General features: G+C 43.3%; 4 protein-coding genes and 1 pseudogene across 7 annotated transcripts in view; 1 reads left to right on the top strand and 4 right to left on the bottom strand.

The window, feature by feature from the left end:
• Window positions 1-274: 274 nt before the first annotated feature.
• On the bottom strand, window positions 275-3186 carry LOC118313664. 4 transcript variants are annotated; one of them, XM_047329325.1, is made up of 4 exons: window positions 3167-3186; window positions 2009-2268; window positions 1815-1874; window positions 275-1366 (listed from the first exon to the last, which is right to left on the bottom strand). In XM_047329325.1, the coding sequence occupies exons 2-4, from the start codon at window positions 2018-2020 to the stop codon at window positions 725-727; spliced, it is 714 nt and encodes a 237-aa protein (XP_047185281.1). In that variant the 5' UTR covers window positions 2021-2268; window positions 3167-3186; the 3' UTR covers window positions 275-724. The 4 variants fall into 4 exon arrangements, with proteins under 4 accessions (XP_047185281.1, XP_035495200.2, XP_047185280.1 ...); XM_035639307.2 differs by having other exon boundaries at window positions 3128-3185; XM_047329324.1 differs by lacking the exon at window positions 3167-3186 and having other exon boundaries at window positions 2009-3099.
• A 546-nt stretch (window positions 3187-3732) lies between these two features.
• LOC118313657 (nuclear factor 7, brain-like) lies at window positions 3733-6976 on the bottom strand. Its single transcript, XM_035639297.2, has one exon. The coding sequence runs from the start codon at window positions 6645-6647 to the stop codon at window positions 5214-5216; it is 1434 nt and encodes a 477-aa protein (XP_035495190.1). The 5' UTR covers window positions 6648-6976; the 3' UTR covers window positions 3733-5213.
• A 66-nt stretch (window positions 6977-7042) lies between these two features.
• Window positions 7043-25419, top strand: part of hs3st1l2 (heparan sulfate (glucosamine) 3-O-sulfotransferase 1-like 2) — a 36747-nt gene continuing 18370 nt past the window's right edge. The window contains exons 1-2 of the mRNA XM_035639301.2: window positions 7043-7194; window positions 25360-25419. The exon at window positions 25360-25419 is cut by the window's right edge and continues 206 nt beyond it. The gene's annotated coding sequence lies outside the window, so the exon portion shown is untranslated. The remainder of the gene's footprint in view (window positions 7195-25359) is intronic.
• Window positions 7910-9869, bottom strand: LOC124849323 (zinc-binding protein A33-like). Its single transcript, XM_035639298.2, has one exon. The coding sequence runs from the start codon at window positions 9827-9829 to the stop codon at window positions 8405-8407; it is 1425 nt and encodes a 474-aa protein (XP_035495191.2). The 5' UTR covers window positions 9830-9869; the 3' UTR covers window positions 7910-8404.
• LOC118313659 lies at window positions 9663-15028 on the bottom strand (annotated as a pseudogene).

Below are 25419 nucleotides of genomic sequence, written 5' to 3'. Positions count from 1 at the left end.
GAATATTTCCTGGTTTCTTTGCTCCTCTGTGACAGCGAACTGAATATTTTTGGTGTGGACAAAACAAAACATTGTCTCGTGGGACCCATTTTATGACATTTGATGGACAGAACAACTGCTTCAAGAATCACGCGCTACTTCCCATTCTACGAGGAGAAAAAGAAGGAAGAAGAACTTGTTTATGGTTGACATTCACACAGGAAAGGACTGGGGACAAACTAGTGTTGTGTGAAAAACACACATTTTTGTTCACAAATAAATTGGCGACTTTTGTTTCAGCACTTTTTATTGGCAATTTGTGTTAAAATGTCAAACATGATAACAAAACACAGTGTAGAAGACTGAACCGTCACAGAAGGTAAATTTACAGCTCAAAAAAAAAATATATAATTTTTTTATTAATACATTTTATATCGCCACACTTCAATGCGTTACCCTCCACAAACGTTTTTTTTTCTGGGTTGTAGCCCGACAGGACTTTCACCGCGGACACCACGTCGGAAGCTCGAGGGGTAAAAGAAGTTCTCCAGGTTCGTCAGCGGGCTTGTCTTTTTTAGCTTCGAGCACAAGTCTCGCAAGCTGACAAAGTTGTTGCCTCACGTAATCATGATTCCTCACATCGGAGCCGTACTGATTGAACATGTGCTCGCCGAACTGCGGCAAGATCTTGTTGTCGATGGCGGCTTGTGTGACGTCGTCGTATATCATCTCGCACAGGACACCCTTAGAACCGTCGCCCACGCCGAGATCTTCCAAGATCTGGAGCGCACACCGCGACGCGCTTTCTTCTGAACTGCGACTCGCTTATATTCTTCACTTTCTCCGGGCAATAGAGACAGTGAAGAAAGTCCTTGGGTCGTCCGGGTTGGTGTGGTCTTTTGTGGATAGCGAGCAGTCCCTTCCCGGTTTTCAAAATGTCTTTGTTGTGCACAAATACAGACCTATAGACCTTCCGCCTTTCCCTGGAATTCATGGGGTGCTGAAATGCGACTGCGACCTCTGCTTTGTCACTGTGAACTTGCTCAAAATGCCGAGCCATTTTGGAGAGCGGCTTGGAGCAAAACAGACAGTAGTTCATCCTGTCGTAGACGCGGTACCCTTTCTTGTTCGAGGTCGGCAACACTACCGCTTCGGTGAACGTCTTCCGATCAGCTGCGGGCGACTTTTTTGCAACTTTGTCCGTAGGCAAAGAACTTTGTTGCTTAGCCATTGATCGCCCGCGGCGACGTCCTTCGTCGACTGGGTTCGGGGAAATGCTGTAAATGGATTCTTCTGACGAGCTCCAGCCAATGTCAGATTGGAAATCAGAGAAGTCCCTATCACTGTGAGGGGAGTAGTCGAGACTGGGATAACTGTCGTCCTTTTTCTGGAAAAGGTCAAAACAATTTAATGTAGAAAACTGGTTTTATTATATGGGGCTGATCAGTGTATTGTATAAAAATGGCCTGTTTGTAAAAAAAAAAAGTAAATTTTGAACCATCGGTAATGACATTTAAAACTTATTTTGTAGTTTCAATTTGTTTCCATTGCTTCATGGTTTGATTACGTAACTATAAAATTCTAAAATGCAGGGAACCACCTCTGATTCTGCTGCCGGCATCGGATCCTCTGGCACATCACAGGTCTCGTTGTTTTTCGACAAAACCTGTGATGTGCCCGCGACAGTAAAAAACAAAAATAAACAAAGGGAAAAGATGGAAAGAAGATGTGAAAATTATCAAATTAATGGGGGGTAGAGTGTAGAGAAGTGTAGAGACAGAAACAGAAGCCATTTATGCAGAGTTCATAGTTTAATATGGAGCATGTGAACGTACGTGAATAGCAGTGTGTAGAGACGGCCTATCTCCAGAGTCATCTGGAGGTATTGCATCCAGCTGAGAGACGTGACAAAGTGTGGTCAACTATCTGTATTAGAATCATCTTATATGATGAATGTTACAACTGGAATTTATCTTTTTTTTTAATTTCAGCTTCACAATAATACAAATATCTAAAATTGACTCCTTACGCTGTCATCCATCTCTGCCCCGTTGTTCAAGGAGTCCTGCGCGCTGAGGTAAAAGTGCCGAACGTCGCCTCTCGCGACAAAAAACAAAAAAACACGCAGCTCCTGTCGCTTGAAATGTCCACGTGATGGCGGTTGATGGGCAGCAATTCATTCGGAAAATGCTACGGTGTCTAGCCAACCATTGTAGGCTCCAACTGCTGTTTCCCCTACTATTGAATTGGGGGGGCGCCCCACCCCTACCACTGGAGCCCACGGCCCCCCTGAAAAGTCAAATTAACTTTAATTTAAAAAAATATTATTTCTTTGTATGTCACATATAATACCAAGCAGAAGTCATTGAAGGTCACTTTTCTTATACACCTTATTCCTCATGCCTGTATAAAAGATTGTGGATGAAAGTTAACCTGATTTGTGAAGCCTAACCCCAACCCTAACGAGCCCTTATATATATGTATGTGTATATATATATATATATATATACACACACACACACACAGCAGTTTTGATCCTACAGTGGTTGGCCAATATATTGGTATCGGAAACCTTCTACTCCCCAATATCGATATCGGCCCCAAAAAAATCCATATCGGCTCTAGCTTTTATTACAGGGAGATAATCTGAATATGAAAAGAAACTATTAGGTGACAAATGTAATATCTCAATGATAAAATGGGCAACACATGCTTCTGGATTACAAACAGCCTGAGCAGGAAGTGAATGCACGATGGTAATAAGAGTTCTTCTTCAGAGAGGGGTGAGACAAAAACTAATGTATCTCTTTAAATGTGGATATTAAACTGTCAAAACATTTACACATCACCCTGGGGTACTTTTGCAATTTGCAGGATATCAGATTGAATTAATAACGACGTTGTTTGAGCTATTGTTTTTTTGTTTTGATGTGTAGGCCAACATGTAGCTTACACACACAGTAGCTTCTTAGCTAGCTACGTTGACTAGCTGTTAACATTAGCTGCTAGCCTGCTCTGATATGAACTTCTACAAGCTATTCGCAGAGGCAACATCGACACCAGGGGAATACAAAAAGAATACAAATATTGATTATATATAAAAATCAATTTTTCATTTTAAAAATGTGTTCCAACGCGAGAACGATACCTTTCGGACATCGGTGTAACTAAGGGCCCTTTTATTTACCTCACGCGTTGCTAACAATGTGCTTCCGCTTGAAGCGATGGTGTTTTTTTCACAATAAGAGCGGCACACATGGAAAATTATTTTATATATTATATACAAAAAAAGAAAAATTGCAACAATATAAACGATGTTTATAACAACGCAAGATGGTGGAGGAGAAAAATCATAGTGTTTTATTAAATTAAACTATTTTGCTGCAAAATAAAAGTTGTTGCTTCAAAAGAACATTTCAACAAATAGGCTTTACATATCAAAAGTAAAGTACTGTTTATGCATATATAAATATATATATATATATATGCTGGATGATAAACAGCTTTGATTTGTGAAGTCTGTCTCGTGATGATGTGAAATCCCATTCCGCATTTTGTGCTCATATTTTCTTTACACTAAGAAAGTAGCTTAAATTGAATAAGAGCAGGAGAGATCCTCATTAATTAATCTTAATTAAAGAAAAACATATAAGTGAAGATTTCCTATAAAACTATAGTTTGGGCATACACACATTTTGATAAAAAAAAGAGAAAAAAACACTTTACATAATTCATTTCACACAGAAGGCAAGGCAAGGTGAGGCAAGTTTATTTATATAGCACAATTAATTCACAGAGCTTTGCAAATGAGCAGATGAAAGAACATCAAGAAATAATACAATAAATTAAAAGGTGAAGTGCATTACAAGAGAATGCATGAGAGGAATTAAAAAAACAAAAGTATAGAAGTATATCAAATAGAATGGGAGCATAAAATAGCATATGAGTGCATGAGAGGGAGTAAAAACAAAAGGTATAGAAGTATATCAAATAGAATAGGAACATAAAATAGCATATATTAAAATAGTATTTGTTCTACTTAACCTTTCTTGGTGGAAGACAGTCACTGCAGTAAAATTATACTACGCCTTGGGCCCCGACTATGCCAACTATCAGTTAACAAAAAGCATGTGAGCTAAAAACTGCTTCGCCATGTTTAGCTCTGCCTGAAGGTATTTCAGTGATTTAAAGTCAATTCTGTGATTTATTGGAAGCTGGTGTTAGGACTTGAGGGTTGGAGTAATGTGGTCAGTACTTTCTAGTACTTTCTAGGGAGGCCTGTGAGGAGCAGTAGACTACCCTGCTGGAAATGAAGGCATGAATTTGTTTTTGTAAATCGTGTTTTGACATAAGGTCCCTATGTTTGGCTAGAAAGAGTTCTTCGTTTTAAGTCCTTTCGTGTCAAGGTGAGTGGCAACTTTAAGTCTCTCCTGCCTTTTTCCAAATGTGATTATTTCAGTTTCGTCCTTATTCAGCTGAAGGAAAATTTGAAACATCCAACAATTGACAGAGAGATTCCAGGTGACCGTAATCGTGAGGTAAGATGGCTAAGTACATTTGGGTGTCATCAGCATAGAGGTGATAACAAATAAAATTGTCATTAATGATTTGTCCAAGCGGGAGCATATGAAGGTTAAACGATGGAGGCCCCAAGTAGAAACCAAAAACTGAAACAATGGTTGTGACCCCCACCGACGGATCAATTATCTTGAGCAACAGAAGAAATAATAATCAATCAAAAAATCTTACGATCCAAAACATGATGATCAAATTAAAAAATAAAAATCGCAAAATTACAAATTATTTTTATACAGTCAATATAGTGGTTGAACGACAACAGAAATCTGCTTATCAGGCTGATAAGTTATTGTTGAAAAATCATCCTCGACTTGAACCTGTGATAAAGGTTTATCACTTGATCTGATGACAGATCAGTTTCATCATTTAGTAGAGCTGTTACTACTCTGGATCAACTGTTGTTGACCTGGCTTCTTCTAATCATCTAAATACACAGTGAATTCAGTGCATGTATGTAGTAAGTGTTCTATTTTCACCCGAAAACAATCGATGAGTTGTACATGTTTTCAGTTATTTACATTAACACCATTTTGGATAACAAACGTTAGATGAACCTCAACAACAAATCTTGTTTTTTTTTAAAGTTTGGTGAAGTGTGATGATGAGTTTAGAGTGAAATAAATCCCAAACAACATTGATAGAAAAACTTAAAATCCCTACCTCCATCCCAGACAAATCTCACTTTGACAGATTTTCATATCAGTGGTTTTGGCATCACCAGCAGGACCAATTGCAAAATATGGGAAGAGTTTCTCAGTGAAAGTGTCTCTGTAAGTGTAAAGGTGAGTCATGTCTTTGGGGTCGTAGAAGGACACCTCCCCCCCATCATAGTCCAGCTGGACTCTGATCCTCTGGAGACTCTTCTTCATTGTCACAGTCACACAAAAACCATTGGTGTATTGTCCATAACGATGCCATAAACACCAGATTCCATATTCTGGTGAATGAAATAACTCTCCCTTCCTGTCAACTGACTGTTTTGCCAAACCTATATTCCAGACAGGATGGTCTCCCACCTCCACCTCCCAGCTGTGTTTCCCTGAGCTGAAGCTCTGAGTGCCCAGAACAATGATACATCTATTAAATCTCTCTGGATTGTATGGGAGCTGCTGATGTGTGTCTCCACATCTCACAGTGGTCAGATCATCAGACAGATAGAGATACAGGTTTGCGGTGTTTGGGTCCAGGATGACGGGACTGAGTTGGACCTTCTCCTTCATCTTCTCCCAGACCCTGAAGGACAGGTTGCCCAGGTGTTGGGCCACATCTATCAGAGCTTCTGAGAGTGGCTGAGGCTCCGACAGCGAGCTCTGGGCTCTGGCTCTGGCCTGAGTGGATCCATAACTGCTGAGGAACGGCATGTTGTGTTTCTGCAGGTCTTCTCTGACAGCAGAGATACTGTCTGTCAGAGAGGAGATCTGCTCCTGAATCCTCTTCAACTCTCTGCTGACAGTCTTCCCCTTCTGCTCCTCTTCCTCCCTCAGAGCTGCCAGTCTGGACTCCTCTTCCTCTTTCAGGAACTGCTGGAGCTTGTTGAACTCTGCTCTGATCTGCTTCTCTGTGAACAACAGCTGCTTCTTGGAGTGTTGAATCATTTTATTGTACGTTTTCTCCACTTCTTCATATTCATCCCTCTTGTCCTGGAGAGACTTTAAGTCAGATTTCAGCTGCTCCTTCAGGTCAGCCACTTCTTGTTCTATAGGAACCAACTTGTGACTCTGGTGCAGAGAAGGATCACAGACAGGACACACAGCTCTATCTTCATCCTTACAGAACAATTTGGGCTCCTCTTCATGTTTACTACACAACACTGTCAGGGACTTATTTCCTTTTTCTGTCTCTGATGATGCAGCTTCGTGTCTCCCAGTGAAGGTATCAGCCAGTTTCTTCAGTATAAAGTTCACTCCATAATCTTTTGAGGTTGTTTTTTTACACATCGGACAGTTTTTATTTTTGGCTTGTTTCCACAATTCTTGCAGGCAGCTTGCACAGAAGCTGTGGTTGCAGTCCAGAGATACAGGATCTTTGAAAGTTTCTGAGCACACATGGCAACTCAGGTAGTTTTCAAAAAGAGCAATTTTTTCTGCCATCTCCCTTGTATCTTAATTCAACTGCCAGACTCACCAGGTTACAGTCACTTCATTCGGACCAGGACACTAGATTGGTGATCAGGTGAGAGTGCGGACAAAGGCGGGATGCAGAGTCCAGTTCTAAAGTGTAGACTGTTTATCTAGATGCAGTTCAGCAGGCCAAATGCAAAGTCCATCACAGTTTCTGTATATATGTGTCTGTAAAAATCCAAACGAGAGAATGACTTAATTTCTGAGAGGGTTCAGCACCACCTATGTGCGATGAGATCCCAGATCACAGGAGTGTGCCTTTGATCACTTTGATCACAGGAGAGTGTGTGCTAGATCTCGAAGTGTGTGTGCCTTTGATCACTTCTATCACAGGAGCGTGTGTGTGTGTGTGTGTGTGTGTCTTTGATCCTTCCATCAACAGGGGATTGTGTGATAGGATTTCAATTAACTAGTATCAAGAATTGAAATGAACTTTCAAACTGCAAATATGAGAGTTATTCACTAATTAAGAAGCACTTGGTTTACAGGAAGGGCATGAACAACACAAATCTAGCAGGTAAAATGCACACAACTGTACCCAACAGAATACTGTAACACCACTCAGAATTACCATTACAGGCTAGCAGTCAGCTTTAAATCACATCACTTCGATGAATACAAATACACCAAATACACCATCTGCCAAATAATAACACGAACAGAGTACGTGCATAGAGGCATGGCCTTTTTTACATCTTTCATTATCTTTCACCTCCAACATTGGTTAAATTGCTACGAGCAGAAGTGTGATTTCATCACCAGCAGACTCCACATGGTGTTACAGCTTCACATTACAAGATTAATCGGTGTGAAATGCAAAAGGTCAAAGTGTAAAAGTAATATTTATATTTACTGAGGATAATGTTCAATGTGTTATTTTCTAAAATTACAAAATCAGACTTCCTCTTTTAGGGTAAATTATTTAGTAAAATAGTGCAAGGTTAAAGTTGATCAATCTTTAGATTTGATTTATGACTGTTTCTAAGATGAACACACACACAGTGTTGTGTTCCTCATATATTTTGGGTTATTTCAAATGTGTATATATGCAATCAGATATTTTGTCATGTCATGTTAGAAAAAGTAAATATAATTAGTTTTGGGCAGCCTGTCCATGAATGTGGAGGAGATGATATTAGGTTTATTTATAAGCTACTGTTTTGTGAAAACTGAGGTTGAAAGTTTCAAATGAAAATTGTGTCAACTCATAGCTCAGCATCATAACCTGCACATTTCCATTCACCATTTATTTTATTGATCATGTATTCAGTACAAAAATGATAGAGTATGCAGACACATTAATATACACTTCATGAAAAGAAACCAGGCTATTTTGAAACACCTGTTTCCAAAGATTAAACAGATCCACAAGTCATCAAATTCATAGAAAAGAAAAATCAAAAACTAAAACTGATAATGAAGAAACTGTCACAGAACTAAAACAATCACAACTTTCAGTTAATTTGATAAATGCACAAAACAAGTCTGTATTCTGATGACGTCACATCGTTTCAGCATTTTGTGGAAATATTTTTCTTTTTTCCAACAAAGAAAGTAAATTAAATTGAACAACAAGCGCAGGAGCCACAATCACTAATTGAACAAAACATGTTAATAAATGATTTTCATTTAAGTCAACAACATATTGAATCAGAAAAAAAGTTGGGTGAGAAGTGTGACGATGAGTTTAGATTAAAATAAATCTCACACGACATCGATAGAAAAACTTAAAATACCAGAGAAACGTCACTGATTCTGATTTCAGTGGTTTCAGCATCACCGGACGAACCAACTGAAAAATATGGGAAGAGTTTCTCAGTGAAAGTGTCTCTGTGCGTGTGGAGGTGATTCATGTCTTCAGCATCGTAGAAGGACACCTCCCCCCCGTCACAGTCCAGCTGGACTCTGATCCTCTGGAGACTCTTCTTCACTGTCACACTCACACCAACACCATTGGTGTATTTTCCTTGATGATGACGTAAACACCAGATTCCATATTCTGGTGAAGCAAATAACTTTCCCTTCCTGTCAACTGACTGTTTTGTCAAACCTATATTCCAGTCAGGATGGTCTCCCACCTCCACCTCCCAGCTGTGTTTCCCTGAGCTGAAGCCCTCAGAGCCCAGAACAGTGGGACAGCGACCATGTCTCTCTGGATTGTCAGGGAGCTGCTGAAGTGTGTCTCCACATCTCACAGTGGTCAGATCATCAGACAGATAGAGACGGGCGTGTGCGGTGTTTGGGTCCAGGATGACGGGACTGAGTTGGACCTTCTCCTTCATCTTCTCCCAGACCCTGAAGGACAGGTTGCCCAGGTGTTGGGCCACATCTATCAGAGCTCCTGAGAGCGGCTGAGGCTCCGACAGCGAGCTCTGGGCTCTGGCTCTGGCCTGAGTGGATCCATAACTGCTGAGGAACGACACGTTGTGTTTCTGCAGGTCTTCTCTGACAGCAGAGATACTGTCTGTCAGAGAGGAGATCTGCTCCTGAATCCTCTTCCACTCTCTGCTGACAGTCTTCCCCTTCTGCTCCTCTTCCTCCCTCAGAGCTGCCAGTCTGGACTCCTCTTCCTCTTTCAGGAACTGGTGGAGCTTGTTGAACTCTGCTCTGATCTGCTTCTCTGTGAACAACAGCTGCTTCTTGGAGTGTTGAATCATTTCATTGTACGTTTCCTTTACTCGTTTGTATTCGTCCCTCTTGTCCTGGAGAGACTGTAAGTCAGTTTTCAGCTGCTCCTTCAGGTCAGCGACCCCTTGTTCTATAGGAACCAACTTGTGGCTCTGATGTAGAGAAGGATCACAGACAGGACACACAGCTCTATCTTCATCCTTACAGAACAATTTGGGCTCTTTTGGATTTTTACTACACAACACCATCAGGGACTTATTTCCCTTTTCTGTCTTGGCTGCTGAAGCTTTGTGTCTCCCAGTGAAGGTATCAGCCAGTTTCTTCAGTATAAAGTTCACTCCATAATCTTTTGAGGGCTTTCTTTTACACATCGGACAGTTTTTATTTTTGGCTTGTTTCCACAATTCTTGCAGGCAGCTTGCACAGAAGATGTGGTTGCAGTCCAGAGATACAGGATCTTTGAAAGTTTCAGAACACACATGGCAACTCAGGTAGTTTTCAAAAAGAGCATTTTTTTCTGCCATCTCCCTTGTATCTTAATTCAACTGCCAGACTCACCAGGTTACGGTCACTTCATTCGGACCAGGACACTAGATTGGTGATCCGGTGAGAGTGCGGACAAAGGCGGGATGCAGATTGTTTGTCTAGATCCAGTTCAGCAAGCCAAATGCAAAGTTCATCACTAGATTGGTGATCCGGTGAGAGTGCGGACAAAGGCGGGATGCAGATTGTTTGTCTAGATCCAGTTCAGCAAGCCAAATGCAAAGTTCATCAGAGAGAGAGAATTTCTTAGAGGATTCACCACTTATATGCGATTAGATCCCAGATCACAGGAGTCAGTGTGCCTTTGATCACTCTGATCACAGGAGTGTGTGTGTGTGTGCTGGATCACAGGAGTGTGTGTGTGTGCTGGATCACAGGAGTGTGTGTGTGCTGGATCAAAGTGTGTGTGTGTGTGTGTGTGTGCTGGATCACAGGAGTGTGTGTGTGCTGGATCACAGGAGTGTGTAGTGCCTTTGATCCTCGCATCAACAGGGGATTGTGTGATAGGATTTCAATTAATGAGTATCAAGAATTGGACGAACATTCAAACCTTGCAACATATGACAGTTACTCATTAATCAATAAGCACTTGCTTTACAGGAAGGGCATGGACATGAACACAAATTCAAGCAAGTTAAATGCACAACAGAATACTGTGACACAACTCAGAAATACCATTACAGGCTAACAGTCAGCTTTGAATCCCATCACATGAATAGATTGAAATCAACTAAATACATCTTCTGCCAAACACAAACACTAACAGAGTACGTGCATACAGGCATGGCCTTTTTTACAGCTTTCATTTTCATTCACCGCCGTCTGTCATTGGTTAAATTACTACCAGCAGGAAGTGTGATTTCATTACCAGCAGATGTACAATACAAATTCTTTGTAGACCCCTCTGAGAGAAAACAAAATGAAATACAACATTTCTCATCATTGTAATCTCTTCTTTTTCAATGCATTGAATAAACACAATGAAAAGAAACAAAACAAGCAGAGGTTTGTTCTTTCGTCCTCCAGGGAGGAGGGAACACTTTCACAGGCTGGCTGACACTAAACCGGTTCTACAGCATTTCATGTCCCATCCAGCAACTGCACCAGGAAGCACATAATGCGTTGAACATGTTCATTGAATCCAGATAGATTCAATGTTTTTATGATTAACTGTAAACGAAGCCGCTGAGTCAGTGCTTTCAAATCAACCCCAAGTTCTGCTTTTTAATCATGTACAACACATGTTCTGATATGTTTACTTCTCAGTCCCATCATGCAGTGACATGAATGTGGAAAGAAAAACAAAGGTGAAAGTGGGATTTCAATGTTTAATGTTTAAAATAACCAGACTGAACAAACTGTGAACCTAACAAGAAAAATTGTGACCTTTCATCCACATACTGTCAGATTATAGTCAGTAATTCTGACATGACTAGGTGAGCATGTTGTCCCTGAAACATACATGAAGTAGGATACACAGTAATGTCATGTATGCTGGAATGAGGCTCTCGTGTAAGTTCGGTGAGGAACTTTCACTTTCTACATCCTTCACACACGGTGTTGGCGCTGTACAGTCCTGCTGACTGAACGAACTGGTTTAAAGAACCGAATGATTAGTGAATTCTCCTAAAGAGCAGATTAACTTTTGACACCCATCACATCTCTGTCTACATATACAACCGCTCAGTTCTTCCTCTCTTCTCTCAGTGTCCACATGGTGCTACAGCTTCACATTACACCACGAATCAGCGGCTGCAGAACTTCTGTTGGTGTGAAATGTGTGAAATGCAAAAAGGCCAAAGTGTAAAAGAAATATTTATATGAACTGAGGAGAATGTTCAATGTGTTATTATTTATGAATTCAAATCAAACTTCCTCTTTTAGCATAAATCATGTAGTGGAATAGTGCAAGGTTAAAGTTGATCGATCTTTAGATTTGATTTATGACTGTTTCTAAGATGGACAACACACTCATCATCATAACCTGCACATTTCCATTCACCCGTTATTTTATTGATCATGTGTTCAGTACAAAAATAATAGAGTATGCAGACACATTAATATACACTTCATGAAAAGAAACCAGGCTATTTTGAAACACCTGTTGCCAAAGATTAAACAGATCCTGTCAGAAAAATATGTATTATACCTAGCTAAAAAGAACATGCTGATCTTAAAGAGAACAGTCTGTACTTGTATCTAGTATACAGACATGATCTTTGTATGTCTTGATCCACAAGTCATCAAATTCATAGAAAAGAAAAATCAAAAACTAAAACCGATAATGAAGAAACTGTCACAGAACTAAAACAATCACAACATTCAGTTCATTAGATAAATGCACAAAACAAGTCTGTCTTCTGATGACGTCACATCGTTTCAGCATTTTGTGGAAATATTTTTCTTTTTTCCAACAAAGAAAGTAAATTAAATTGAACAACAAGCGCAGGAGCCACAATCATTAATTGAACAAAACATGTTAATAAATGATTTTCATTTAAGTCAACAACATATTGAATCAGAAAAAAAGTTGGGTGAGAAGTGTGACGATGAGTTTAGATTAAAATAAATCTCACACGACATCGATAGAAAAACTTAAAATACCAGAGAAACGTCACTGATTCTGATTTCAGTGGTTTCAGCATCACCAGCCCGACCAGCTGAAAAATATGGGAAGAGTTTCTCAGTGAAAGTGTCTCTGTGCGTGTGGAGGTGATTCATGTCTTCAGCATCGTAGAAGGACACCTCCCCCCCGTCACAGTCCAGCTGGACTCTGATCCTCTGGAGACTCTTCTTCACTGTCACACTCACACCAACACCATTGGTGTATTTTCCTTGACGATGATGTAAACACCAGATTCCATATTCTGGTGAAAGAAATAACTTTCCCTTCCTGTCAACTGACTGTTTTGTCAAACCTATATTCCAGTCAGGATGGTCTCCCACCTCCACCTCCCAGCTGTGTTTCCCTGAGCTGAAGCCCTCAGAGCCCAGAACAGTGGGACAGCGACCATGTCTCTCTGGATTGTCAGGGAGCTGCTGAAGTGTGTCTCCACATCTCACAGTGGTCAGATCATCAGACAGATAGAGACGGGCGTGTGCGGTGTTTGGGTCCAGGATGACGGGACTGAGTTGGACCTTGTCCTTCATCTTCTCCCAGACCCTGAAGGACAGGTTGCCCAGGTGTTGGGCCACATCTATCAGAGCTCCTGAGAGCGGCTGAGGCTCCGACAGCGAGCTCTGGGCTCTGGCTCTGGCCTGAGTGGATCCATAACTGCTGAGGAACGACACGTTGTGTTTCTGCAGGTCTTCTCTGACAGTAGAGATACTGTCTGTCAGAGAGGAGATCTGCTCCTGAATCCTCTTCCACTCTCTGCTGACAGTCTTCCCCTTCTGCTCCTCTTCCTCCCTCAGAGCTGCCAGTCTGGACTCCTCTTCCTCTTTCAGGAACTGGTGGAGCTTGTTGAACTCTGCTCTGATCTGCTTCTCTGTGAACAACAGCTGCTTCTTGGAGTGTTGAATCTATTCATTGTACGTTTTCTCCACTTCTTCATATTCATCCCTCTTGTCCTGGAGAGACTTTAAGTCAGATTTCAGCTGCTCCTTCAGGTCAGCGACTTCTTGTTCTATAGGAACCAACTTGTGACTCTGGTGCAGAGAAGGATCACAGACAGGACACACAGCTCTATCTTCATCCTTACAGAACAATTTGGGCTCCTCTTCATGTTTACTACACAACACCGTCAGGGACTTATTTCCTTTTTCTGTCTCTGATGATGCAGCTTCATGTCTCCCAGTGAAGGTATCAGCCAGTTCCTTCAGTGTAAAGTTCACTCCTGGAAAATCTTTGGAGGATTTTCTTTTACACATCGGACAGTTTTCACTTTTGGCCTGTTCCCAGAATCCTTGCAGGCAGCTTGAACAGAAGCTGTGGTTGAAGTCCAGAGATACAGGATCGCTGAAGGTTTCTGAACACACATGGCAACTCAGGAAACTTTTGACGAGCGAAACTCTCTCAGCCATTTTCCTTGTTTTCGATTGTCCTTTGACGGAAGACTCACCGAATTGAAATTTTCAGTTCACAGATCTCCCACACTGTCTTGACGTCCCACTGGCTCCGTTCAGCAATGACAGAGTGTGCTTTCTGTGCCGTGAAACGTTTTCATTGGTTAATCATTAATGACGATACATCAGATATCTGCTTTTATTGCGTTTACACAACACAAGGTGTGGACTACGACCTGTGCACCCTGACATCCACAGCTTAGATTCAGTGTAGACTCAAACACTGCAGCCCCTGTTTGTCTGAAGTCTGTAGTCTAACACATGAGGTGGAGATACAAAATAAAAGTGACATCAGATTCTCAAGATGACTCTAATTTACAGCGTGATTTCAGAGTAAATTAATACGATGTGTGTTTGTCTCTGTTTATGTTAATTTAAGTATGTCGTATGTATTTTTTAAGAGTGAACCAGACATAGTCATTGCCATGGTAGATACTTTATTGATCTGATCGTAATTTTTTTATGGTGCTACTGCTTATTGTTGACTACAGCTCTCATGCATGACTTTATTATCCTTGTACCTGCACTTTTGACTCCATGTCTCACTGGTTCATGATATGATACAGTACATTTCTCATTTACTTCTTTAGAGTTTGTGTTTACAAAGTTTAAATGCTGAGGTTTTGGAAGTGTTAACTTTGTGTCGGCGTGTAGAGATAATCTTAATATTACGAGCACTTTATCAGAAACACCTCGACCTGCGTATTCATGCACTTATCCAGTCAGCCAATCGTGGTGCAGCCGTGCAAAGCATGAAATCCCGCACATACAGGTCAGGAGCTTCAGTTAATGTGACCCATGGTGATTATTGTGATTGTCTGTGCCACGCAGCCAGGTTTGAGTACTTCTGAACTATTTGGATTACCACCCAATCAACGGGTCTCAGAATGGTGCGAAAACAGGAAACATCCAGTGAGGGTGAAATTTATGGTGACTCATAAACACTTGTACAACTGTGTGGATTTTTGCAGATACATTAATGTCTTCCAACATGCATTCCACATAATCTTCCAACTAACTTTTTTACACTCCTTTTTTTTTTTTTTTGACTTGCGTGTCTCTTTCCATCCAGGTCCCTCTCATAATTTGCTGTATGGGTTTTAAGACAAAAACAGATGAAAGCTATTCAAAAATTAAAACATATAATGCAATATTAGTAAATTGGCCTCTGGTCCCTCAAGATATCTGCTGAAAGAGAATGTCATCCAGATTGTCTCTGTTCTATCTTTATTGCTACAATTGACAACATGTAAGTATTGAAAATGTTTTTGTTTTTTTATGAAATCCGGTCACCTGTGTGTGATCTTTCACCTCATCATCAGATATTACATGGCAATCTTTCGCCACTAGGGGTCAGCAGGAGATGGATTTTTCAGCTGCAGGTAACTGATTCAGGTTCAGTGCAGTAAAGAGAGCGACAGTGTGTGTGTGTGTTTGTGTGTGTGTGTGTGTGTGTGTGTGTGTGTGTTTGAACAGCAGAAACTTTCCTCAGTGTCAGAGCGTTGATAGATGAATATTTGATCAGCTCCTCTCTGGCCCTCCTGTGTGCTCTAATAATTGATGCGGGTCCAGAGGCCTAGAGGCCGACTCTCTGCGACTCAGGTACATCGGCAGACGATCCTGAGCTCCCCCTGTTGTTGTCTATTGTGCTGGGTGTTCGTTATATGCCGTGGCAAGACATGTCCTTGTTAATATTGTATGTCCGGTCTTGTCTACCTCGGTTCTGGTCAACGGTGCAACCGGCCAATGTCTAGGTAACCAATGGTGACTTGTGTTCAGCGGTTCAGTCTCGCTTTGTGCAAAGTGACACCTGAGCGTGAGTGACTAACGGGAGGCCAAACGCACACGACTTCCCCTTCAGCGATAAGCAACTGTGGTGTACACATGTGGTGAGATGCCTTCGCTTCTAGGGAAGAAGATTCAAGTGTAGGTCAAGGTCATGGTACAGATAACGCCATGCCAGGAGAAAGCAATATCTTCTGGGTGTTGGATGTCTGTCTGCAAAGACTAGTTTCAACCTTGTATGGTATAGTCTAAACTTGTGTGTGCCTATGGTGAGGTAAATAAACTCTTTGTGTTGCTCGGTTCATTATCCGAACCTCCTCACAGAGGGTCTCGATCCAGGCCTGCACTAAACCGTGTCTGAGCTGCGAACCATCCGATCCAAAGTGGCTGAATTCAATCTTCCTCCTGAAGACGAAACTCGTCCACGCTCTCAAGAATCAACTCTGACCATCACTCGTATAAATCGGAGCCTTTTGCCTGCATGGGTCAGAAAGTTGTCTCCTCCAAAGCCCCGGAGAGCTTCACTCAGCCGCTGGTAATGCTGTTATGAGCTAATGCAGCATCCTGTCATGTCATTGTGTGGCTGCTTCCCTCAGGAACTGCGGAGTGTGTGCGAGAGCATCTCGCTGAGGCAGGGCGGAGGAAGAAGGGGGTTTATTGCGGTACATTAAGACGGGGATTACACTGACCGTGCTGACATCAACATGTTAGCTAATTGACATGGGGGGGGGGGGTGGTGGTACAAGAGAGATCCTATCAGATCCTCTTTGGGGCTTGGACTGAATAAAACCCTTACCGGGTGAGACATGTGTAGACACTTACACACGAGTCAGGGTTGGAGGCCGACGGGGCTCTGAAAAGTTTCAGATCGTCAGGACAGATTGTCAAGGAAGTTGAACCTGGTTGGTGGAGCCGAGTTCCGGAAAGTTGGTCAGACAGTCACTTTTGGCTGACTTGACGCCAGCGTGAGGCCTCAGTGCACAAGTTGGAGTGAGGACCGAGTGCTAAACGTGCAGGAGATCAGGCAAAGAAGTGCACGGGATATGTGCTCGTAAGGCAAGTTAGAGGTGTTAGGGAGAGGGGGTGCTCTGGGAAGAGGTGAGTCTTTCTTGAAGATGGAGGGGGGTTCCCCTCTGCAAACGTAGCCTGTAAACGTAGCCACACCAACACTCAAACGCGTATTAGTCTGGGACATCTCGGTTAAATTTGGGGATTTTCTAAGAGGCGTTCCGCCAACAGACGCAGGCCAATCACGTGTTGTCTGTGGCGACGATTCCACAGCGTCTGTGAACCAGTGTTGCCATTTTTGTGGGAGAAGTGTATAAAAAAATAAATTTAAAAAAATCTAAAAATAAATATATAGGGGACTTTGAGTCGAAATGCTCACTCATCAGCGGCGGCCATCTTGATTGTTTACGCAAAAGCCGCCCTCCGTCCACGTCACTTGTGCAGACCCCGCCCATTATCAGATGATCGGTTGTTCCTTCCTTGTTTCCTCTCCTTACTACCCTCCCCCTCGTTTCCTCTTTCATTTGCTCCCTTGTGTCCTCCGCTTGTGATTTCTCCTCTTCCCTCCATTTTCTCTCTGCTCTCCTTTCTCCTCTCTCATCTCATCACCTCTCCTTTCTTTCTTTCCTTCTTTTTTTTCTTTCTTTACCTGACCTCTTTCCTCCCCTCTCATCGAGCCACAAAGGCTCGGAGGAGCGTCATCGTGGAGCATCTCCAAGCTCAAGGGCTCCAGACACAACACACCTAATGCCCTGTGCTGGGGCCGAGGGAGAGCTTCACACAGAGAAAATTAACAATGAGCCGCGTGAACAACAATAACAAGAGCTTTTTTCTGCTGAAGCAAGCGAACTTAAGTCCTTTATTTTTATGAGCTGCCTTTTTTAATTTTGTAAGTAAGCCATGGTTGATAAACCACGCTGTCAATCAAAGTAGTCAAACCACTATAATTCCTTAATTGATCTCATCGCTGCATTTTTTTTATCCTCATGGCATATGTTTTTATTTATTTTAAATACAATTTAGCAAAATCATCAACGGAGGTTGCCGAATTTAGAAAGTCTCTGATTCCACATACGGTGGCTCTACTAGAACTATGGAGCAACGATTTTACAAGCGGATCCCTGTGCACGTTCCCGCAGCCATTTCACGCAATTCCACTGACTGACAGATGGTGGTGCTAAAACACATGGAGGCAATGAAGAAGAAGAAAATGAATAATAATAATCATAATACATTTTATCTATTATCATAGTCATCAAGTATCATAGAAGCATTTCAGTATCATACCAAAGAGGAGCGGGCAGATAATAAGCTTATATGTCACTATAGAAGTCATTATTATCTTTATTGGAAATGTAGAGCGTCTCAAGACCCATCTTATCCCAAAGCGAGGGACACGATCGTCACGAAACGGAAAACATCCCAATCTAAGGCATTCCCGCAGAGGCCGTCCGACCTCTCAGGTCAACCGTCTGTGAGACAGAACTTCACATCAGACACAATATTAAAGATATTCGACATAAAACAAGACAATCAAGGCTAAAGGCGGAACGCCGGCGGCTCAGGTGAGGTTTAATTCACTACAATGTGTGATTCTTTTTGTCTCTCTCCTCTCGCGCCTCTGCCTCTCGACTAGGCTCCATCGCCTCTTCCGCAGTTCGGTCTCGCTAACTTACGCTCGGTGACAAGCCACCAGAACTTGGCCTGTCGTGTGTGTGTGTGTGTGTGTGTGTGAGCGTATCCTTGAGTCTGAGCAGCTACAGTCACACTGCAGGCCTTTCGTGCTCAGTTCTGAATCGCTGCATGTAGATCTTTTTGGATGACAGTTCACATCTATTCTAGGATGTAGCACAGACCCCCTGCCAACACACACTGTCGGAGACGTCAAGAAGGGTGTGTGTGTGTGTGTGTGTGTGTGTGTGTGTGTGTGTGTGTGTGTGTGTTTGTGTGTGGTGTAATGGCTGCATACTTCTTTTGCCAGTTTTCATACACATTTTTTTGGAAAAGGAACCAAACACAAGCAGCGACCAGACTCGACTGAGCCGAGACGTCTCCCCCCAAGAATAAAAATCCATACCAGTCAAACTTCCAAGTGGACGACGTATTCAGGCGCAGTTTTCCTCAGTTTTTCTTTTCATGTGCCAAGCAAGATGTTGGATTTCTCAGCTGCAGTGAGTGAAAGAGACTGATGGAAGTTGGAGGTGTGTAAAAAGAAAAAAAGGATTCTGCCCTCACGAGAAATATGTCACTTTTAAATATTTTGGTTGCGGACTATTTAGTCACTTTGAGTTTGTTTTTGTGATTATATTCAGTTGTCCTCGTGTCTAGGTTTTTAGTTAAGTTACCTTTGTTAACCCGTGTTCATTTCGCTCAAGTTTGTTATTTCCCCGTTTTATTTTGAAGCCGCGTTCCTCGCGTCTCTGCACTTCCTGTTTCCCCGTCGCTTGCCTGTCACTTTACATTTTCTTGTGTGTGTCTGTGATTGGCCGCACCGCACCTGTTCCTAACGAGTCTCACCTGTGTTCAATCTTCCCCGGTGTATTTAGTCTTTGTGCTCCTGGTCCTCCGCGTCACTTGCTCTGTTCCTATGTCCGTGGACACCCGTAGCTGTATTTTGTTTTTCTTTTAATTTGGACACTGTAAGTCTGTTTTCTTTCCCTTTTACTACAAATTATTATCTTGAATTTGCACTCTGCATTTGGGTCCTGCCTCTGAAAAACCTTAACAACACTTGTGCTAACCCTGAGCTTTAAAAAAAATAAAAATATATATATATATGTATATATATATCTCAAGTCAGCAGCTGGTTCAAAGGGTGCGGTCGAAATTGTCGAATTGCCTTCGGGAAGTTTCCTAAATCTTGAGGTGACCCGGAAGTATTTCATCGGCAGCCGTGATGAGAGCTGTTCGGATTCTCTAAATGCATAGGAAAGGAGCTTCAATGCTTCCTTACCTATCTCCTTCATCATAGGGTACACCGGAGCTTCCTATGCCAGAGGAAAGGAGACGTAGACGACCCACAATTCATTGCGGCAGTGATATTTAACGGGACGCGCCCTGAATGGACGTAAACGATTCAATCCGAAGTAGAAGAAGAAGAAGAAGAGTATGAATATGACCCAGAAGAGACGCACGTCATCATGTTAGTTACTGTGACATATGAATCATTTACATGTGATGTCACACGGTGGTAAAACACTGAAACACGCTGACGGAGCCGCTGAGTTTTTTGTCGTCCGTCTTCGGAAATGTGTAGTTTCACCACGACAGACGCATCAACAACATCCACCGTCGCGTGACGACGTAGTTTAGTGAAAGTCGAGTCGGATTCTCTGAGCAGCGCTGTCGACTTTTTTCCTAAAAAGTCTTATCAGTCCTCCTTGACACCTTTCCGTGACCTCGTGACGTTTTCCACTGAGGCCAAGGAACAGTAGATCGGAAAAGACGACAGGAAGGACAATTCGACCGCACCCGAAGATTTTCTCTCCCCCCCCAAAATGCAAAAATCCTTCCTCTAGCTGTAGCTTGAATCCTGGAAGGGATGACTAAACCGAGTGCTTAACTGTTCTCACCGCTCAATCCTTTGAGCTACGATCAACCATATTTTCCGATGGTGTTCTGGCAGGTTTTCCTCCCCGGCACACACACACACACAAGGTCCCCTCGTGTGTGTGTGAACTCCTCCCGGGTTCTGTGTCGGGTGACGGGGTCGCTCAGCGGAGCGGTGGGCCGGGGGCGCGGAGGTGCCGAGTCGGAGTGCACCAGGTCTGCAGTGGCAGGGGCTGCTTCTCGTCCTGCATTATTAATAAATCCCAGATGTTCACAGTTGACCTGGCCGCGCACTCACCTGCTTCCTTCGCCGGGCCCTGAATGGAGCAGCATGCGTGTGTGTGTGTGTGTGTGTGTGTAGCAGAGGGAAAGAGCCTCCGGGACGGCGTCGGGACACATTGATCCATCAGAGCTGTGCGTCAGCGTCAGCGTTAGGGCCAGGGTCTCCCAGTTGGAGGGCCCCCCTGGTCTGACAGAGCCAGAGCCAGAGAGGGCTGGCTGTGGCTGAGAGCCTGTGTGAACTGGAGTACCAGGGGCACGAGGGGCTGACCGAGTACCAGGGGCACGAGCGGCTGGCTGTGGCTCCAGAGCCTGTGTGAACTGGAGTACCAGGGGCACGAGAGGCTGACCGAGTACCAGGGGCACCAAGAGTGAATTAATGTGTTTGTGTGTGTAGCAGAGGGGCGGACACATCCACCACATCCAGTTTGCTTTTTGGAAGAAACTGGAAACTTAGTCGTCGTCAGCCTCACGGGGCCGTGTGTGTGTGTGTGTGTGTGTGTGTGTGTGTGTGTGTGTGTGTGTGTGTGTGTGTGTGTGTGTGTGTGTGTGTGTGTGTGTGTGTGGTGCCGCATTAGTGCTAATAGCTGTTAGTTCTGTACGATAAGCTTCGCAATTTTGCTCTCGACGATCTGCCTCGGTTCGGCCACAATTGCCGGTTCATTACTTCCTTAAATGAGATTCGTTTTTCTTTGATCCAAACACACAGCTTCTGGAGAAAACAGGGGGAAGTAATAAAGACAATTTGCTCTGAAAAGGGAACAAACGGAGCGAAGTGGGGCCGAGCGATCTGTCAAAGAGCCCTGTGAGAAAACTTCACTGACAACCATGTAATGAGCCTCTGTGAAGGGTCTCCCACCATTTTTATTGTGTCTTTATCTCCTCTCTCTCTAAACGGGGAGGATGAAAAGGAGGAAAAAAAAACAACAACAAGGGGCTGCAGGTTCGGAGCAAATTACCCATGCTTATTTATTCCGCGATGTCGCCTCGCAGAGCCACCGACCCCCTGGGTGTTTTTTCCTCACAGGCCCGGGCGAGCGGCAAATTTACTTTTTTGCCGCTTGGAAGCGGAGAAAAATGACAAAGAATGAGGGGGAAAAAAGGGGGAGAAGAGAAGAGAGACGGACAGAAAGAAGATGTAGTGTTTGTCGAAAAAGAAGCGGGTTGAGGAGGTGACAGGTCAGAGGTCGAGAGACGTCAAGAGAGCTAGAAGGGCAGGAAGGAGAGGAAGACAAAGGGAAGACGGGAAAAAGGGAGAGGAATATTTTTTTTGAGGGGGGGGGGGTCGATCGGAGCAGCAGATCAGAACGAAACTTAACTCGAGGCCTCGGAGGGAGGGGAGCGAGCGGAGAGAGGCCGCGGGGAGAGGCGGCGGGGGGGTGTTGGAAACTGGCAAGGAGGGGCGGAGTGGTGGTGCTGAGCGTTTCCCAGGGGTCTCAGAGGGAGAAGAAGATGGCTCGGTGAGTGCACCCCCCCCCCCGCCGAGACACTCAACGGGGGGGCCAGTGTTTTTGTTTTGGAGAGAGAGAGAGAGAGACAGAGAGAGAGAGAGAGAGGAGCCGCTCAACGCCCTCGACAGTCACAGAACAGAGGCTCATACGCTCCATATTTCGGCTGGTGGAGGAGCCATGTTTCCGAGAGATGGGGGGGCTCCGTCTAATCCGGTCGCTCATCTCCCCCACGAAGTCACACACACATACTCACCCTGCCCGCACACTGCACACGGTGTAAATCTGCAGTCCGTAAGAAACAGGACAGTTTCACTTTGTTCTGGCTCCGCCCTCCAACACATAGTAGTAGTAATTCGACATTCAATTAAATCGTCTCGTGGAAAAATTAGCCTCCACAAAACGTTCATCTCAATGAAACAGCTCCTAATGTTTACACGATGCCCGATGTCAGGAACACGCACGTTAATACACATTTCCTTTCTTTCTCAAGTTATATGCATCTTTCCTTTTTTTGAGGGCAACCTAGGCTTTCAGAATATGCACGCTTCAGTGATATCACGTGAATGTATGAATAGTTATATGACCATGAAGAAAAACAAAACGGATATTGTTTCTCACAGACATTCATTATAATGACACACCGTTTCCCTCTTGAAAGCTGTTCTTTGGAGCCTTGGCTATAAGATTAAACAATCCAAAACATTCTTACTGATGCAAATCAAATGTTATGTACATTCTTTTATGAATAATTCCTTTTAATTTTTCAACCCCAAGAAAATCACTTTTTGCAGAGGACACAGCGGAGTGTCAGTAGTAGTAGGAGGAGTAAACAGGAGGAGTGAGAGGTCCTGTTTTCAGTGTTAAATCTTTGTTTTTTTTCGAAACCAGTCGACAAAACAGCGTCTGATTGGTACAAGTCTGTAACAAAGCCTCTGATTGGTCGAGTGGATCTAAGATGGACGGCTAGAAGTCCCCTTCACGACAACAGCAGCCTTTTTACGTCTTGGAAAACGGGATAAGATTGAGCATAAAAGTCATTCAATGTTGGAGTTATCATCGTGGGGCGTGTTGTACAGAGTCTCCGAACAGACACTGAAGTTCCAGGCCGCGCTGCAAATCTTCTGAACGGGCCACGGTCGCCACAAAAGTGTTAGCGTTAGCGTTAGCGTTAGCTTCCCGTCAAAACAAACCGTAAGCTGCATAAACTGATCAAACGTTATGAGGACTTTTATAACATGACGCATTTTTCTGTCGCAGACGACGGAGGGTTAAAGGGACAGTTCAGTGATTTTGAAGTGGGGTTGTATGAGTTACTTATGCACAGTTAATATGTCACCTCATGGAGACGGTGATCAGCGATGTCATTCAGCGGAGTTTGGAGGAGAAGTGGAAGTAGCGTAAGTCTCAGTCCCACTGTTGCAGAGGGGACCACGCAAAAACTTCTTTGTCGCCACATTTTTTAATGCTTACCTAAAAGAAAGATATCCGTTCAATTGTACGCTGAAGGACAAACTTAAACGTCCGTCTGGCGGAAAACTGAAGCATTAGGTAAGCACTCGGTGGTCCCCTCTGCAACAGTGGGACTCAGACTTACGCTACTTCCACTTCTCCTCCGAACTCCGATAAATGACATCGCTGATCACCGTCTCCATGAGGTGACATACGAAGTCCGCGTGAGTAACTCCTGCAACCCCACTTCAAAGTCACTGAACTGTCCCTTTAAGGCTGAAATCTGTGCGTCAGCCTCGTTCTCACTCGTTGTATCTTCTAGGCGCATCGCGCCGGAGAGTTTGCAGACTCGAAAAGCAAAAGCATACTTCAGCGGACTGCGTTGTACATTAACGCAACCACCCACCGCTCGGCCCCCCCAGGAGCACTTTAATGTGGATCTCGAGCAGATTAGCAGGCTGAAGTTAAATTCTGTGAATCGCTGTGATGGGCTTACTGAGGAGCTGAGTAGGGGTCTGCCCAACGTTAAACTGATTGCTGTCTTTTTCAATTAGCTCTCTTTGTTCCATCAGGCGATCGGCCTCTTATTTTATCGCAATATGTTGCAGCATTGATTTGGAAACGGCAGCTTCAAATCAAACTGCACGACTAAAAAAAGAAATCATACTTTTTCATTGACAGAATCCGTAAGGGAGCAGGTGGAGAGTGAGGGTATTTTTTTTATTTCTTTTTGTTAATCTTGTTTCAAACAATTGACACAAACGATTCATAATCGATTCATCTGTCGATTTTTTTTTTCTTTTTTCTTTGATCGATTGATTAGTTGTTTGGGCCATGAAGATGGCTAAAAAAATGACAATCGTGTTTCCCCAAAAAAAACCCCAAGATGATTCACTGTCACAGAGGAGCAGAGAAACCAGAGAATATTCACATTTAAGAAGCTGAAATCAGAGAATATTGACTTTATCCTCTCATACAAACGACTTGAGGCGATTTATTTGAATTGTCAAAATAGTTGGAGATTAATTAAATAGTCGATTACTAAGCGATTAACTATTGCAGCTCTAGTATTATACAACGTTCCTTTATTTTTTTACTTGCGAGATTCTAGAGATGCCGTCTAATTGTGTTTTTGTTCAAAGACACAACTAGAGAACTGGAGAATTTGGACACTTTGAGGTCTCGGAAATGACTCGACGAGGTGGAGACGTCTGCAAAAGATCGGTGGAAAGAGAAAGAAGCCTGACGAACACGACACACCAGGACATTTACCCGAAAACTGTCGAGTCAGTCACACTCGTCAACCATTGACAAGCAGTTTGTCCCTGAGAGGATTTTAAATTTATTTTTGTAAATGATTCCTTGCTCTCGCCCACTGCTCCGTTATTCCATCACACACATTAGTCAATTCAGAGGCAGGAAAAACATGGAAGGTGGCTCTCTCATTTATCTAAAAAAAACCAACAACATTTATTTAATTTTTCGCTGATATGAAGTCGAACGTAAGGCAACAGTTTCCAAGGAGAAACCCCGTCAGAGACATGATGTCTGGTTGCCCCCGTGTGTGCCAGCTCTCTGTCACTTATTTATGGGTTTACAGAGGGAGGGGGGAAATATGAGGGGGGGGGGACACACAAAAGAGATGGTTCAAAACTGAAAACCAAGCAGGACGGTCGGTAAAAAAGAAAAAAAAAAGTGGGAGTGGAAATGATTTAGTGCAGTAGAATCTTCAAGAAGAGAGAAGATCTGATGGGAGAGGAATAAAACAGACAAGAAGGGGAGGGAAGGAAAGAGAAAAGAGAGGGCGTGAGGGAGAGGGGTGTTTCCCTGAGGCAGAGATGTGTTTGTGTGTGAACTAATCTCTCTCTCTCTCTCTCTCACACACACACACACACACACACACACACTCTCTCCCTCTCTCCTAGTCACTCAGTCAGTTGCAACAACACGCTCGGCGAGGTCGGCAGCACAAAGCAGAGCCTCCT

Source organism: Scophthalmus maximus, chromosome 19 (genome assembly GCF_022379125.1).
Source record: "Scophthalmus maximus strain ysfricsl-2021 chromosome 19, ASM2237912v1, whole genome shotgun sequence".
Classification (NCBI taxonomy): domain Eukaryota; kingdom Metazoa; phylum Chordata; class Actinopteri; order Pleuronectiformes; family Scophthalmidae; genus Scophthalmus; species Scophthalmus maximus.
This window is presented reverse-complemented; position numbering and strand designations above follow the sequence as displayed.

What these genes read in the sequence shown, in the direction of transcription:
- LOC124849323 (XM_035639298.2), bottom strand. Translation starts at nt 9,829, where the DNA reads ATGGCAGAAAAAAATGCTCTTTTTGAAAACTACCTGAGTTGCCATGTG.
- LOC118313664 (XM_047329325.1), bottom strand. An exon ending in CTCTACACACTGCTATTCAC is followed by an intron (nt 1,367 to 1,814) that starts GTACGTTCACAT and finishes GACCTTTTCCAG; the next exon opens with AAAAAGGACGACAGTTATCC.
- LOC118313657 (XM_035639297.2), bottom strand. Translation starts at nt 6,647, where the DNA reads ATGGCAGAAAAAATTGCTCTTTTTGAAAACTACCTGAGTTGCCATGTG.